Raw genomic sequence first — 14,576 nt, forward strand, 5'->3', positions numbered from 1 at the left:
TAGCTTCAACCCAGCACCACAGCTCATGCAAATAGGAGAGCTTAGTGTAATCTCACTTTCAGCACAGCAACTCACACAAGGCTCCTGTCCTCAACCAGTCAAGTGCAGGGTTCCTCATGGGTCAGAATACTTTGAAGACTACTAATTTCGTAAGGCTGTGTCTAAAAATAAAGGGGGGAAGAAGTGGAAGAGATCTGTAACTCTGTCAAGTCTTCAGATGTACAGCGATGGGAGAATGGACCATCTTAGAAAGACTCCTGGAGGCTGCTGTCCAACAGCACTCTACCATGATAGGAAGGTGAGTGCTTTTTTCATAGCCAGAGAAGCATAAAGAAAAAGATGGATTGCATCTAGCCAAGGCAGAGAGAGTTTAAGCAGTAAACTGTCAATAATAATACACCTACCACAGTTTGCAGATTCTTGTATAAGCATCTCTCTATAATATTGTGTGTTTCTAATGCACACATAGGGATTGTCATAACCTCTGGCAAAGAATACATAACATTATGTCAGTATGCCCATAACTTCAAGAATATATATTTATTCCTGTATGTTCTTAATGCTCACCAGAGCAATTCATATTTAGCAATGAAGTGTTTTCAGCACTGTAGTTTCTGTGGCTAAAGTAATCCTAAACAGACAAAATACATGTAGAAATGTAAAAGTACTAGATCCAGTGGGACATATTTGCAATGCATGCAATATTTTCTAAAAGTAGAAACATATATTTGATATATTACAAATTTTACAACTATGCATTGTCATTATATCACACATTAAAATAATTTTTACAGTGTATATCAGTTCTGGTAAATGTTTATATAACAAGTTAGATATACTGTAATTCATGCACAAGGTTTCAGGTACAAATATATCTGATACTCTCTCGTTCGCTCCATGTGGGTATCTATCTACCTATACATATACACATACACACTTACTTATTTAGATATTATCAACTAAGCAAGGATAGTCTGAGCAGAAAGCAGTCCTAGAGAAAAAAAATAAGAGTTACAACTGAGGAAGAGATGCAAGTCTTTTATATCTGTCCTTCCCTTATCTTAAAATAATTAGCACATTTGTCAGAAATACAGCCATTTTGTGCACGCCTAGTATGCATTTATAATTGTATATGTGCATGATTTGTAGAAATCAGGCCCAGTGTTTGGATGTGTTATCTCACGTGAAATAGATTACATGTGAAAAATCTTCCCCTCAAATGACAAAGGCAGCAGTATGTATCACTAGTACCCTGATGATCTGCTGTAATTCTTGGACGTATTAGAAATTATTTAGCTCTGGTCATCTCCTATCCTTAGAAACCAATTGCCTTTATGAGACTCCCTTTTAGCTCTAGGCAGCTCCTGTTAATTGAAGTATACATAATGCTGAGCTTGGAAGGCCTTGCCACACATCGAATAGCCAGTGGTGTACCTAGGGTATTTGACACCCGGGGCCGGTCATTTTTTAACACCCCCTCCAAAATCCAGTACTAGGCATACCGAGAATACAAAACACTCAGGACCTATAGAGCAATTCTACCATACCATAAGCAGTAATTTCTATGAGTCACACAAGGGTGTACCTAGGAAAAAGAAGCACCTTAAACACTGCAGTGAGCACTAGAACGTCAATTCACCTATTGTAAAACAAAGATCGTTGATCCTGCACAGTCAGTGCCAACTGAAAGCCATGTCTTTTTCACAGACACAGATACACCCTAATCCACTATAGAATAAGTAATCATAAACTTTCTATTTAGACAAAAATTAAACTGAAACCCCCAAGAAGCCAGATCCTGCATACAATGCAACACCACAGAAACAGAAAATGTCCCCTAGTGCTGTGCAAAATATAAAGATAGAAGATGTAAATTTCACCACTTTACAAATTAACAAATAGAAATAAAACAAATATAGAAAATAAAATACCATTTTATTGGACTAATACATTTAGCTTTCAGAGGCCAAAACCTCCTTTCTCAGGTCATTACAGTATACTGCTGTTACAGTATCCTCTCATGACCTGAGGAGGGGGTTTTGTTCTCCAAAAATTAGTCAAAATGTATTAAAATTAGTCCAATAAATAGATTACCTTATTTTCATGTTCTATTTATAAACATTTATTAACACAGCTACAATACTACTTTATCCTAAAGCAAAACAAGAAAAAAAACATTATTTACCGTTTCCTCATATTCTCTTCAGGCTCTCCTTTGCATCCAGCATCTGCCAACTCTCTCCCTGCCATCCAGTGTCTGCCTTCTCTCTCTCCCTGCCCCTGCCATCTAGTGTCTGCCTTCTCTCTCCCTTCCATTCACCATCTGCCCTCTTTTTCTCCCTCTGCTCCTTCCAACCACTACCTGCTCTCTCTCCCTTCCATCTAGCGTCTGCCTTCTATCTCTGCCCCTTCCATCCACCATCTGCCCCTGTCTACCCTCTCTCTCTCTCTCCTTCCAACTACTGTCTGCCCTTTCTCTCTGCCCCTTCCATCACCATTTGCCCTCCCTCTCCCATCCATCCAGGATCTGTCCTCTATTTCTCTCTCTGCCCCCTCTTTTCAGCCCTCAGTTCCAGCCCCATTATCCCACCTGCCCCTAGCTCCAGCCCCAGCCCACTTCTCCCTGTGCCCCTCCTTTTAGACCCCAGTTCCAGCCCCAGCCCACTTCTCCCACCTGCCCCCATTTTCAGCCCCCAGTTCCAGCCCCATTATCCCACCAGTCCCCTGTTTCAACTTAGTTTCAGCCCCAGCCCTTTTCTCCCACCAGTCCCTGAGCTTCAGCCCCAGCCACTTTCTCCCTGCCCCTTTTCAGCCCTCAGTTCCAGAACTAGCCCCCTTATCCTACTTACCCTCCTTGTCAGCCCCCAGCTCGAGTCTCCTTCATCCACCTGCCTTGCATTATGCCCCCCCCCTTTTCAGCCCCAGCCCCATTCTCTCATCTGACCCTGTCTCATGCATGGCCCCATTCTCCCTCCTGCCCCTGCACCAGGCATGGCCCCAATTCCAGCTCCATCCCCTTTCTCCCATCTGAGCCCCCCATGACCCAGTCCCCACCTGCCTACCCTCAGCTCCCTTGACAGCCCCCTTCTCTCTGCCACCCAGCCCACTGCAATGCATTTTAAAAACATCTGAATCGGCAGTGCAGCACCAGAATGCATCGCCTCGCATCCGCCTGTGAAATAAGCAGATCGCCGCCTCAGGCCTTCCCTCACTGTGTCCCGCCCTCGCGGAACTAGGAAGCTACATCAGATGAGGGCGGGACACAGTGAGGGAAGGCCCGAGGCGGCGATCTGCTTCTTTCACAGGCGGACGTGAGGTGTTGCATGCTGGTGCTGCGCTGCCGATTCAGATGTTTTTAAAATGCATTGGAGGGGGCCGGGTGGCAGAGAGAAGGGGGCTGTCGAGGAAGCTGAGGGTAGGCAGGTGGAGACTGGGGACTGCAGTGCCAGCAGCATAAATAAAAAAAAAGGATGGGGCAGGAGTGGAGCACCCACCTTTATGATTACACCCGGGGTGGACTGCCCCCACCGCCCCTCCCTTGGTACGCCACTGCGAATAGCTCCCTTTTTTAAAAGCAGGTAGTTTTCTGAGTTTTGGAGTCATAAAAATCAGCCCATAACTAAGGTGAGTTCTTTTAGACAAATGTAGCACCTAGCCGTTTTCATTAATTGAACCGTATATTGCAGATTTGCTTTGCCCTTATCTGTGTTGTATTCATGCTTTGCATGTATCAGTGTGATGCAAAACACAGGGTGTTAATGCAGCCCACCTTTCAGCTATGTATGCTGTAATCATGTTTCATGTGTGTTTTGGGGAATGCACTGAACATTTTTATTTTATTACTTCAAAATGAAGAAAAATGAACAAATGAAACAACAAGGTCCTGAGACAAAATGAGACAGAATAATTAAAGAATAAGTTATCAGTAGTATACCTCACCCGCTTTTGTCAAAGCCATGCCCACTTCTGGCGGCATCAGTCCATCAGAAGTGAGGATCCTAAGCCATGCCCATTCCCTATACTGCCCTGCCCCTTTGATATCACTGGATGTGACATAGCTCTGCCCCACCACTTTTGCATAACCCCACCACTAGCTCTGCCTTATTTACATATCCATGCTCCAAACCACACCCATTTTTGCATCACTCTGCCTACAAACCCCACCTCTTTTGGTGACATCGCAAGAAGTAATGCCATAACTCGGCACGGGCCCTGCCCCCTTTTCAACATGGTGGTGAGTACTGGATACCCCTATATCACTTCCTGTTTCATACTACTCACCACCATCTTAGATGAGTCACATGAAAGGAAGTGACATCAAGCACCCCCAACACCCTCCCTATAGTCACAGAGGAGTATGCTCAGTTTGTGCAGTCACTACAGACAGTGCGCATGCACTTTGGAGTTCCTTTTATTTTTTTCTGTTGGGAAAGAAAAAAAGGCATTTTTAGCTTTCAGACTACCTGGGGTTTTTTTTTTGTTTGTTTCAAAAGGATACCGTGCTGTTTGAACCATAGCTGTAAAGGTTTTCAGCCCTAAAGTGTGTTTATTTACGGTGGACCAAGACCTGTTTGTTCACTTTTAAGAGCAGCAGGTTGAGAACTCTTTTTGCTGAATCAATTCGGATATAAGGAATGCAGTCCATCCCTCTTCCCAATCCTCTACATCTTAACACGCACACACACGCATATTCACACATGTTGTTTCCCAGCTACCCTCTCTTAGTAACTACTACTACTATTTAGCATTTCTACAGCACTACAAAGCGTACGCAGCGCTGCACAAACATAGAAGACAGTCCCTGCTCAAAGAGCTTACAATCTATTAGACAAAAAAATAAAGCAAACAAATCAATTAATATGTAGAGGAAAGAGGAGAGGAGGGTAGGTGGAGGCGAGTGGATACAAGTGGTTACGAATCAAAAGCAATGTTAAACAGGTGGGCTTTCAATCTAGATTTAAAGATGGTCAAGGATGGGGCAAGATGTAGGGGCTCAGGAAGTCTATTCCAGGCATAGGGCACAGCAAGACAGAAGGAGCGAAGTCTGGAGCTGGCAGTAGCGGAGAAGGGAACAGATAAGAAGGATTTATCCAGGGAATAGTAGATGATGGCAGAAAAAGACCTGCACGGTCCATCCAGTCTGCCCAACAAGATAACTCATATGTGGTACTTTTTGTGTATACCCTACTTTGATTTGTACCTATGCTCTTCAGGGCACAGACCGTATAAGTCTGCCCAGCACTATCCCCGCCTCCCAACCACCAGCCCTGCCTCCCAACCACCGTCTCTGGCACAGACCGTATAAGTCTGCCCAGCACTATCCACGCCTCCCAACCACCAGCCCCGCCTCCCACCACCGGCTCTGGCACAGACCGTATAAGTCTGCTCAGCACTATCCCTTCCTCCCAACCACCAGCCCTGCCTCCCACCACCGGCTCTGCCACCTGATCTCGACTAAGCTCCTGAGGATCCATTCCTTCTGCACAGGATTCCTTTATGCGTATCCCACGCATGTTTGAATTCCGTTACTGCTAGTGCAGGAAAAAACAAAATAACATTTTAGGCTTTAAAGACACATATTGTTTTGCCTGACCTCGTTTTCGTCCTCCTTGGGCTATTCCATATGGAGGATTGAACGTACTAAGTTCATCCAGAAGATTCTGAATTGTTTTTCTTACTTCCATTGTCACCCAGTCCCATGGGGGTCTGGTCTGGGCAGGCATCAACAGCCGCAATTCAAAACTAATTCCCATAACTACTGCTTTCTGCCTTTCTGGATCTAGGTATATTCTGGGCCTTTTATGTTCCCACATAAAGTCTGTTAGAATCTATCAGTATTTTATGCACCAAATGAGTGTCTGGTGTGGGTTTAGTTTAGTTTGTAAAATAAGTGACAGGTAAGGAATACTTAAAAATGAAGACAGAGATAGGTTTCAGATAGAAGGCATTTATTCTTACCAAAGTTTTCAAAGTAGTACAGACATCGGACAGATTCTGGGTTCAATGGCACAGCGCTCTGCCGTCTGAGATGCGTTGGGGACGACTCCGAACCTAAGCCAAAATCACCCTTCTTTTATACTCTCATCTCTCTATTGAAGTCTATGGCAGCACCTATTTTGGGACCTGTTTTTTTCAAATATTTCTCAATTTCTGCGGTTAAACTGTCGCGTACTGCCATCTGTGCTTTTTGTACCCAGCTCTTCCGTTCCATGTATTTCACAAGGTTGCAACATTTTCCGGTAATATCAACATGTTTTTTTGGAACAAACTGTTTTTGCGGTTACTAACATTTTTTCTGTTGAGATACCAGTTTCACATATTTCATCAACATCTTTCACAACACCTTCTGATCTCTGTATCAGTATCATTTTATACAATAATATACTAAAATAGGCCCCATTTTGAGAACCACATTTTATTCATTTTATCCATCATTCTTTCATTTCAGGTGCTATATATTATTTGGATATTGTACCTGTACCTGTTTGTGTCAAGACTCATTGTTCAGACCTGCTTTCTGCAGATTCTCAAATATTAATTCATTTGTTACTTGTTTGGCCTAATCAGTACTTTTTCAGATGTTTTTGGCTCTGTGGCTTTGTCCGTCACAATTCCTGTGGCAGATCTAAAACCAGGCCATATATTAACATTCCCCTCTTCACCCTATCCCATAGGGTGACACCAGGGTAAATATACCATGGTACCATCCATTCCAGAAGGTATCCTACAAGGCCATAAAATTTTCTGAGTCTCAGTGCAAGCTGGTACAGTCTGAGTTATTTGGTTTCTGATTACCATTCTGGCACTACTTCAATTATTTCAATCATTTCTACTTATCAATATCTATGGTTATACAAAAACTACTATACTTCTACCCTTTAACATGCAAATTCTATCTCATTCTTACCTATTTAATCATTAATTTCTTTGGTTATATACTGATTATATCTTATCTTATAAAGCTTTATATGGTTATATTGTATCCCTGTGTGTGCTATTACCTGATTATACAGATGCAGACATTTCTCTAGTGTCTCTAGCAGTTGCATAGCGATTGGTCCTTCTCAGAGGGAGATAGTCCAATGTGTCATCTCCTGTGGTGTTGGGAAGGAGATTTTCGTACAGGACATATTGTCCTGCTGTTGTCTTTTTCGTGATTGCGGTTTCAATTAAGCGTTCTACTAAGCCTCTAGCACAAGGGATTATGCAACATCCTACTAATACAAAAATTGCTACCACTATGATTATCGTTGTGGCTGCTGAAATGATAAATGTCTTCCATTTACCAAAAGCTTTATCCATCCAACCAGTCCAGGATGTATCAACCCCAGAGTTCTCTGCCAATTCTTGTGACAGTGAGGTCAAGCCTTCCAAAGCTCTGGTGATTGATCCATCTGGAGCTGTATTGTTGGGGATAAAGGTGCAACACTGTGTACCTATTTTATGGCACACTCCGCCCTCTGCTGCCAGAAGTTGGTCAAGCACTAATCTGTTTTCCAACGTCATCCGGCTAGTGGCGTCTAATTGCGCTGCAATTCCTTGAACTGCATCCCTGGTATAATTGACAAATCTCTGCTGGTTGTAATATATATAGTTGATCCAGTCTACATTTTTATTTATCGTCGCCCACCAAAAGAAGGCAGATTCAAATCCTGCAGCTATTTGGTTTCTGGCTTTGAACTCATCAGGGACCCCTCTTGGAACACCAATAGCATCTATATAGACCCGATCATCAAAAGATCCAGGCATTGCATTTCTCTTCACTCGTGAGGAAGAGCTGCTATGAGGAGGGAGCAAAGATGCTATGATGATTGGAATTACCAATTTTACTAGGGCACATCTGCCTGTCCAACTTCTGTGGAGGGTATGGTGGATAGTATAGGTTCCACAATACCACCATATGTCTGCTCTAGCCTGCGAAAAGTTTGTGAGATTTAGATTTTGTAAAGTCCCTTGTCCTAGGGTTGTATTACAACCGGTCAAATTACCAAGAAACCGTGTGTTTCTCACCCCATATCGTTCCAGACATGTATGATATCTGGTAGCAGGATCTGGAATCCTGAATGCGGGTGGGACCCTCAGCCGAGGGGGTAAGTAGGGGTGGTGCTTGTCAAGATGCTGACAAGATTGATTGACTTTGTCTTTTACCTGCAATAATTCTAACATACACCAAAAACCATCTGGATCATTGTAGAGATCTAAAGGGAAAGGAACTACAGTTGGTTCTGCTCTTGCATGGGCACAAAAATAACAATTAGAGACATTCAAACTCTTTGTAGTATAATGCGCCCATTCGAGCCATAGGTTTGTTTCTCCAAATCCTGTTTCTAATGCTATCAAATCTTTAGAATTGTTAATTGGCACAATCTGGTAAGGAATCTTTACTTCTGGGATTTTTGTTGGCATCAAAGGATTCACTTCAGTTTGGGCTGGAGGTGGAATAATCTTGAACGTTCCAACTGGATCTCTACCTGTGGCATCAATTCCTAAGGAATAAGTTCTGTATGTAACAGCCGTTACTCCTCTGAAAGTGATAGCCACTTGATTACATTTAGTCATTGGACAAAGGCCAGTCCATCGCAATTTCATGATGGAAATGCTCTTTTTGAGATCTGGAATCTCACTACCGGAGTAGGGAACCCATGAACCTGTGTACCACCATACTTGTGCCCAACTTCCGCAATTGGAGAAGGGACACAGGTATACCTCAAAAGCTGACAAATATTGCTGTACAGGATGTGCCCCACACATTGTGTAAGCACAGACATCCAGGGTTATTGTGGTTGTGTCCGCGGTGGTGGGTAATGCTATTTCGTAAGTGGTAATGAATTGTTTTAGAAAACTTTCTAGTTGCCGTGTTCCTTGTATCATGGGTATGGTGTGCACACACAACAGGAGGAAGACTAAGGACTTCATGTTGGTAGTTTTCATGGTTAAATGTAAGATCTGGATTGTACCAAAGGTAATTGGCGGTTAATAAAAATGAGTAACACAATAAATCCTAGGGTCCTAACCAGAACTGTAATTGCTATAATTAATATTCCTAGGTATACCAAAGATTGATATATCATCAGGAAGAATTTGGGTTGGGTTGGTAAATTCTAACGACTGGGTAGGGTGGGTAAATTCTAACAGCTCCTCTTTCAGGAGTGTCGGGGATAACAAAAAGACTGTATACTTCCAAAGGTCCCAATCCAACCTCTCTAATGAACACAAAGGGTATCCAATCAGTGCCCAGTACGGCGTATGTGATAATCCAAAAATCTACAACGTCACCAGTTGCTGGCCTTATTAGGAGGTCGTCGGTTTGTTCTATTTGTAACCCTAAAGTTCCTCCAAACAGTATCACAGTGTCTGTAACCGTTCGGCTAGGACCTAGTGTCCAATTCTCAAACAAAGGTTCACACAATGTCAGATATCGGGTGAAGGGGTCCCAATTGGGATCGTCTTCTGGAGCTGGGTCCCAATGAGGATGTATTAACTCTCTTAAATCAAAAAGGTACTCTGGGGGTTCAGGGATTAAGTGTACACCTATACTAAAAGGCGATGGTGGGGGAGAATCAGGTGGAGAGGGCGGGTTATCTGGTAAATTCTGGGACATATATTGATGGTTACTTAAGGATGATGAGCTATCTGGGAGGTCGAGTGGCTGGGACGGTGATGTTTGGAGTGGCTAAAGTAGTATTCGTGGGAGGAGGAGCGTCACTAGGAGGAACCAGAGAATAAGGAGGAGGGGTGGGTCGTAATTCAAGCAAGGTAATATTATCCTCAAAAGTAGTTGTAAGATTGGGGACAATATGGACCGAGCTACTGATATTATTGGGAACAGTTGTAGAATGCAAAACAGGAGAATCAGTGTGGACAGGAGTAGTCGCAGAGGTTTCAATAGGCTCTGGAGGATAGCCAGTTGAAAAGTCTGTCGTGGCAGATGTATCTGCCCAGGGGGTGGGATGACTGGTGGCAATGGGACCTATCTTTGAGGTCGTCTGGAGGGATCTGTATCCAAACAGGCGGGTAAATGCGGTGTATTGTTGGGGCTCTGTGTAGGCTGCTGTAGTAGGTGATGGAGCAGGAGTAGATGTAAGTACCGAAGTAGTTACAAGTACTGCTGGAGTAGTTGCAAGTACAGAAGTAGTTGCAAGTACTGCTGGGGTAGTTACAAGTACCGAGGTAGTTGCAAGTACCGTGGCGTTTCCGGCTGGCAAGGTTACGTTGCCAGTGGGAAAGGCAGTAAGTGTGATCCAAAGATCCAGGAGGTTACTGTCAGCAGTATAGGTAAACAGGGTAGTGAAAAACAAAACCAAACCTATACAAAGTAGGATGATGCACACGAGTCCAACAGCAAACAATCGAGCAGATGGAAAGCAGAAGAAGAGGGTGTACTGATGTAACACCGTTACTGCTGCTGAGACAACACTTGGGCGGGTACTGGTTCCGTCCGTGTCGTCAGGATTGGTGTCGCCTTCCAAATAAGTGTCGTCGAAATCGTTCGACCAATGGGAATTGGTTTCAGATACCTGCTCAGAGTTACACTTATCAACAGGGTAAAGTCCAATGTCCAGTGGGTCAGGTGGATCAGGTTCCTTGATATTGTCGAGGGCAGCAAGGTTCTCAGCAGTTGGTTCCCTGCGGAGACTCTTGCCAGCGGGGGAGGGTGGTGGTATCAACACTTTCACAGGAGTGGTTGGGAAAGGTGGTATTGGAATAGGAACTTTATGTAGAGAAATAGTCTGTAGGGGAATGAGTTCTTCTGGAGTGAAAATCGGCGGGAATTGCTGTGGCATTTATCTGACTTGATTGGGGAAGTACAAATGTAGAATGTCAAGCAGCTCACTGATGTTGTTGTGCAAATTCTGTACTGTGGCAGACGCAACAGTCTCTCGTTCTTCCACACTCAATTCTTCAGCTAAGTTGCGGATTTGGGTGAGATCCTCTGCAAGGTTACGGATTCGGATGAGACGGATGTGAAGATCTACGTATGGAAGTGGGAGTGCTGGAACAGTTGGAGGAAGAGGTGAGGACGGCAACTCAAAAGCAGGTTGCAATACAGGTGGTTGTTCAGATGGTGACTCTGGAGAATCAGCGAAGGTTTGGATGACAATGTCAGCCAGATCAAGGAGGTGGGATTCAGGAGATGGATGGTCTAAGTTGATTAAGTGGTTAAGTCTTTGGTCGAGTTGGTCAAGGTGGTTCAAGAGTGTTGGATGTGGGGTCGGTGGTCTTGGGCTCAGTGGTGGTGGAGATGGAGTTTGTGGTGGGACTGGTCTCTCCAGTGACGGTTGTGCTGGAAACATCAATGGAAACATCCAGGAGGCCTGATTGGGTATTTGGATAGGCGCGGATATCTTTCAGATGGACCCAGGATGTGTGGTCCTCAAGCTTGGCAGCTGTGGCTGACAGAGCTTCTATCTTGAAGGGCCCAACGTAGATGGGATCTCGCCAGGTCTTGTGCGTGTAATAACGCCGGTGCACTAGATCGCCCACTTTATAAGGGGGGGATCTATTGGCATCACAATCCCCTCTTCTGTCCGAAATGGCCTGTGGAATTGAGGACAGAGAACTTACAATAGTCTGCAAGATATCCCAATATACTGAGTATTGATCGGGTACTTGAGTGTCTGGATTGCCAGGTAGGAGTCGCATCTGGCGACCTGTACATAATTGGAACGGCGTCAGTTTAAGGGAAGAGGATGGAGTGGCACGGAGAGATAACAGTGCCAAAGGGAGGGCATCAAGCCAATTCTTTATCCCATTTGCCATAAGCTGACGCATTTTTGTTTTAAGCAACCCATTGTATCTTTCAACCAGACCATTACTGGTGGGTTTGTAAACACAGACAGTTCTATGTGTAATGCCAAGTGCTGGAAGGAGGTTTTGCAACAGTTCATTCACAAAATGTGTACCATTATCTGTGGTAATTTTGCCAGGAATACCAAATCGAGGAATAATTTCATTACACAGTGAGTGTGCCATGGTTTGTGCGGTTTCTCTAGTGCAAGGGAAAGCTTCCACCCACTTAGAGAAACTGTCCACGCAGACAAGCAGATACCGTTTACCACGAACGGGTGTCTGCATATCTGTGAAATCAATATACCAATGTTGCCCAGGTCCCTGGACAACAGGCAAATGACCGGAAGGGATGACAGGTCCTCGTTTAGGTGTATACAGAAAACATTTGTAGCAATTATGAACTACGGTGTGACACATGGGCATCATTTGGGGAGCCCATAGCTTGGAAGACAATTGATCATACAGTGTATTAGCATTTAAATGTAAAGGATAATGGAGGGCATGCAAAAGAAGGGATAAAACATGCTGTGAAACACATAATTGACCATTAGGATGGGTCCAAAGACCATTTGGATTAAGAAAACATCCAGCTTGCTTCCACAAAGTGAGTTCTGCTTGTGAAAGTGAGGAAGTGAGGGTAGTAGAGAAGTCTGAGGTTAGGGGTTCAGGGGGAGGGGACGTAACAGGGGGCTCTGATTCAGGAGATAGTAAGGAGGTTATGACAGGAGGTACAGGGAAAATAGGTGGGGTGTTTGGAGAGGAGGATTCAGAATGTGTGGAGTCTGAAGGAGTAGAAGGAGGTGTGTCAAGGGGAGGCACTTCGGTTGCAATTACCGGAAGCGCCACATCAGTAGGGGACTCGGAAGGAAGGCTGGAAAAGGAAGTGACCTCACGGGCTAGTTCATCAGCAGCATGGTTCCCATTAATGGCGAAAGAAAAAACTGTCTCCTGATGAGCTTTAATCCAGGAGATACTGGTGCGGAGGCCTTTTTGATGGCGCTTCTCCAACGCATCAAAAAGTGCAGTCCACAAAGGTAAGTGACTGAGAGGTTGTCCCGTAGAGGAAATCATACCCCTCTGGTTCCATTTGCGAACATGGGAATGCAAGGAAGCAAAAACATAGTCTGAATCGGTGACAATGCTCAAATCAGAATGTAGTGCTTTATACAGAAGGACGTATAAAACCGCTGCAAGTTCTGCGGTTTGGGCTGTAAATGCATCTGGTAACCTGAATTGTATAGGATCCAGAATGTGTTCTTCCGGTGTATAATGGAGGGCGGCAAAACCAGCAACTCCGTTTTGCTGAGAACCATCTGTAAACCAAACCTCACCACTCTGCAAGATTTCTGAATGCAGATGGAGGGATTCGGGAACGGACAATTGGGTAGTGCACTCATGGGGAAAGATAGCATTCTGTGCTGTTTCTGTTACAGTGAGTAATGGATCTAGGCGTTGAAGGTCAGTTAAAGTTAATGGGTGAATAGAGTGCACTACACTGAACAAAAGTACCTGATACTTTTGCAGTCGGCAGACAGTCATGTGACTAATCTGTTTGTCCAACAGATATTTTACATCATGGGACGTGTGAAGAATCACCGGAAGGTGAGGAATGTAGCTGTATAATTTTGTGACAGCTGTGCTGGCGGCAACAAGGCCTTTCTCACAAGTGGCAAAGGCTCTTTCAACAGGGGAAAAAGTACCTGAAAGGTAACCACAGGCAAGATCATCATGTTCTTGAGTGATTAAGCAAGACCAAGTAGTCTCAGTATGCACAACCCAAAGGTGTACATCCTGAGAAACATCAATAGTTGCCAATGGGGAGGAAAGCATAACATCTTTTACAAGGGCCATAAGATCTGATGTTTCCTGAGCTGTGAAGTTAATGGGTTCTCGTTTAATTTTCTGTTTACCCTGTAGTTTCATATAAAATGGCTGTGTTCGAGCTGAATAATTGGGTATCCAAAGGCGACAAAAATTCAACATGCCAAGGACACCTCTGAGATCAGAAACAGTAGTGGGCATCCGCAAGGAGGATACATGTTGGAGAGTATCGGGACCTAGGCCCTTCTGACGGGGGCCTATGTGGTGTCCAAGGAAGGTAACATGTGTCTGAGCTACTTTTAATTTCTTTCTGTTAACTTTATAGCCTTTCGTAGCAAGAAAGCCAAGGAAGTCACAGGTGACCTGAACGCATGTGTCAAAGTCAGGGCAGGTAATGAGCATGTCGTCTACATATTGTACAATAGAGGTTTGTGGTGGGAGATCGTATCTGTACTGTTTAAATTCCTGTATGTGTCCTGCTAAAGTTTGAGAAAAGACTGTTGGACTGTCTGTAAATCCCTGGGGGAGACGGGTCCACTGATATGTTGTGTTATTGAATTGGAAAGCCGTTAGCGGACGGCTTACAGGGTCAAGGGTGATGGAAAAGAAGGCGTTGGATAGGTCAATGGTGGAATGATATGTCTGCAAAGAGATACTATTGAGGAGTGTAGTTGGGTTTTCCACGTTTGGAAATACCGCGTAAGTGAGGTCATTTAGCGCGCGTAAGTCTTGTACTATACGGAAGGCGCCAGGCTCTTTCTTTGGCACTGGGAATAATGGAGTATTGTATGGTGAATTACACTTTTCAATGATACCTTGCTGTAATAAGGAATCAATTTGTTCCTGAGCTCCAGCAATAACTTCAGGTTTTAGCGGATACTGGGCAATTTTAGGGCCTTTGCAACCCGGTAGCAGCTGAATACGATGGGGAGGGCCTTTAACCTCACCATAGGGTTCCTCAGGTG

The 14,576-nt window shown here is 44.2% G+C and overlaps 1 protein-coding gene across 1 annotated transcript in view; it reads left to right on the forward strand.

The window, feature by feature from the left end:
- Window positions 1–227: 227 nt before the first annotated feature.
- The window catches only part of GJD2 (gap junction protein delta 2), a 34,044-nt gene continuing 19,695 nt past the window's right edge, over window positions 228–14,576 (forward strand). Inside the window, exon 1 of the mRNA XM_030214058.1 lies at window positions 228–298. Within this exon, the coding sequence (XP_030069918.1) occupies window positions 228–298 (71 nt within the window). The remainder of the gene's footprint in view (window positions 299–14,576) is intronic.

This window comes from Microcaecilia unicolor, chromosome 9 (assembly GCF_901765095.1).
Source record: "Microcaecilia unicolor chromosome 9, aMicUni1.1, whole genome shotgun sequence".
Lineage (NCBI taxonomy): Eukaryota > Metazoa > Chordata > Amphibia > Gymnophiona > Siphonopidae > Microcaecilia > Microcaecilia unicolor.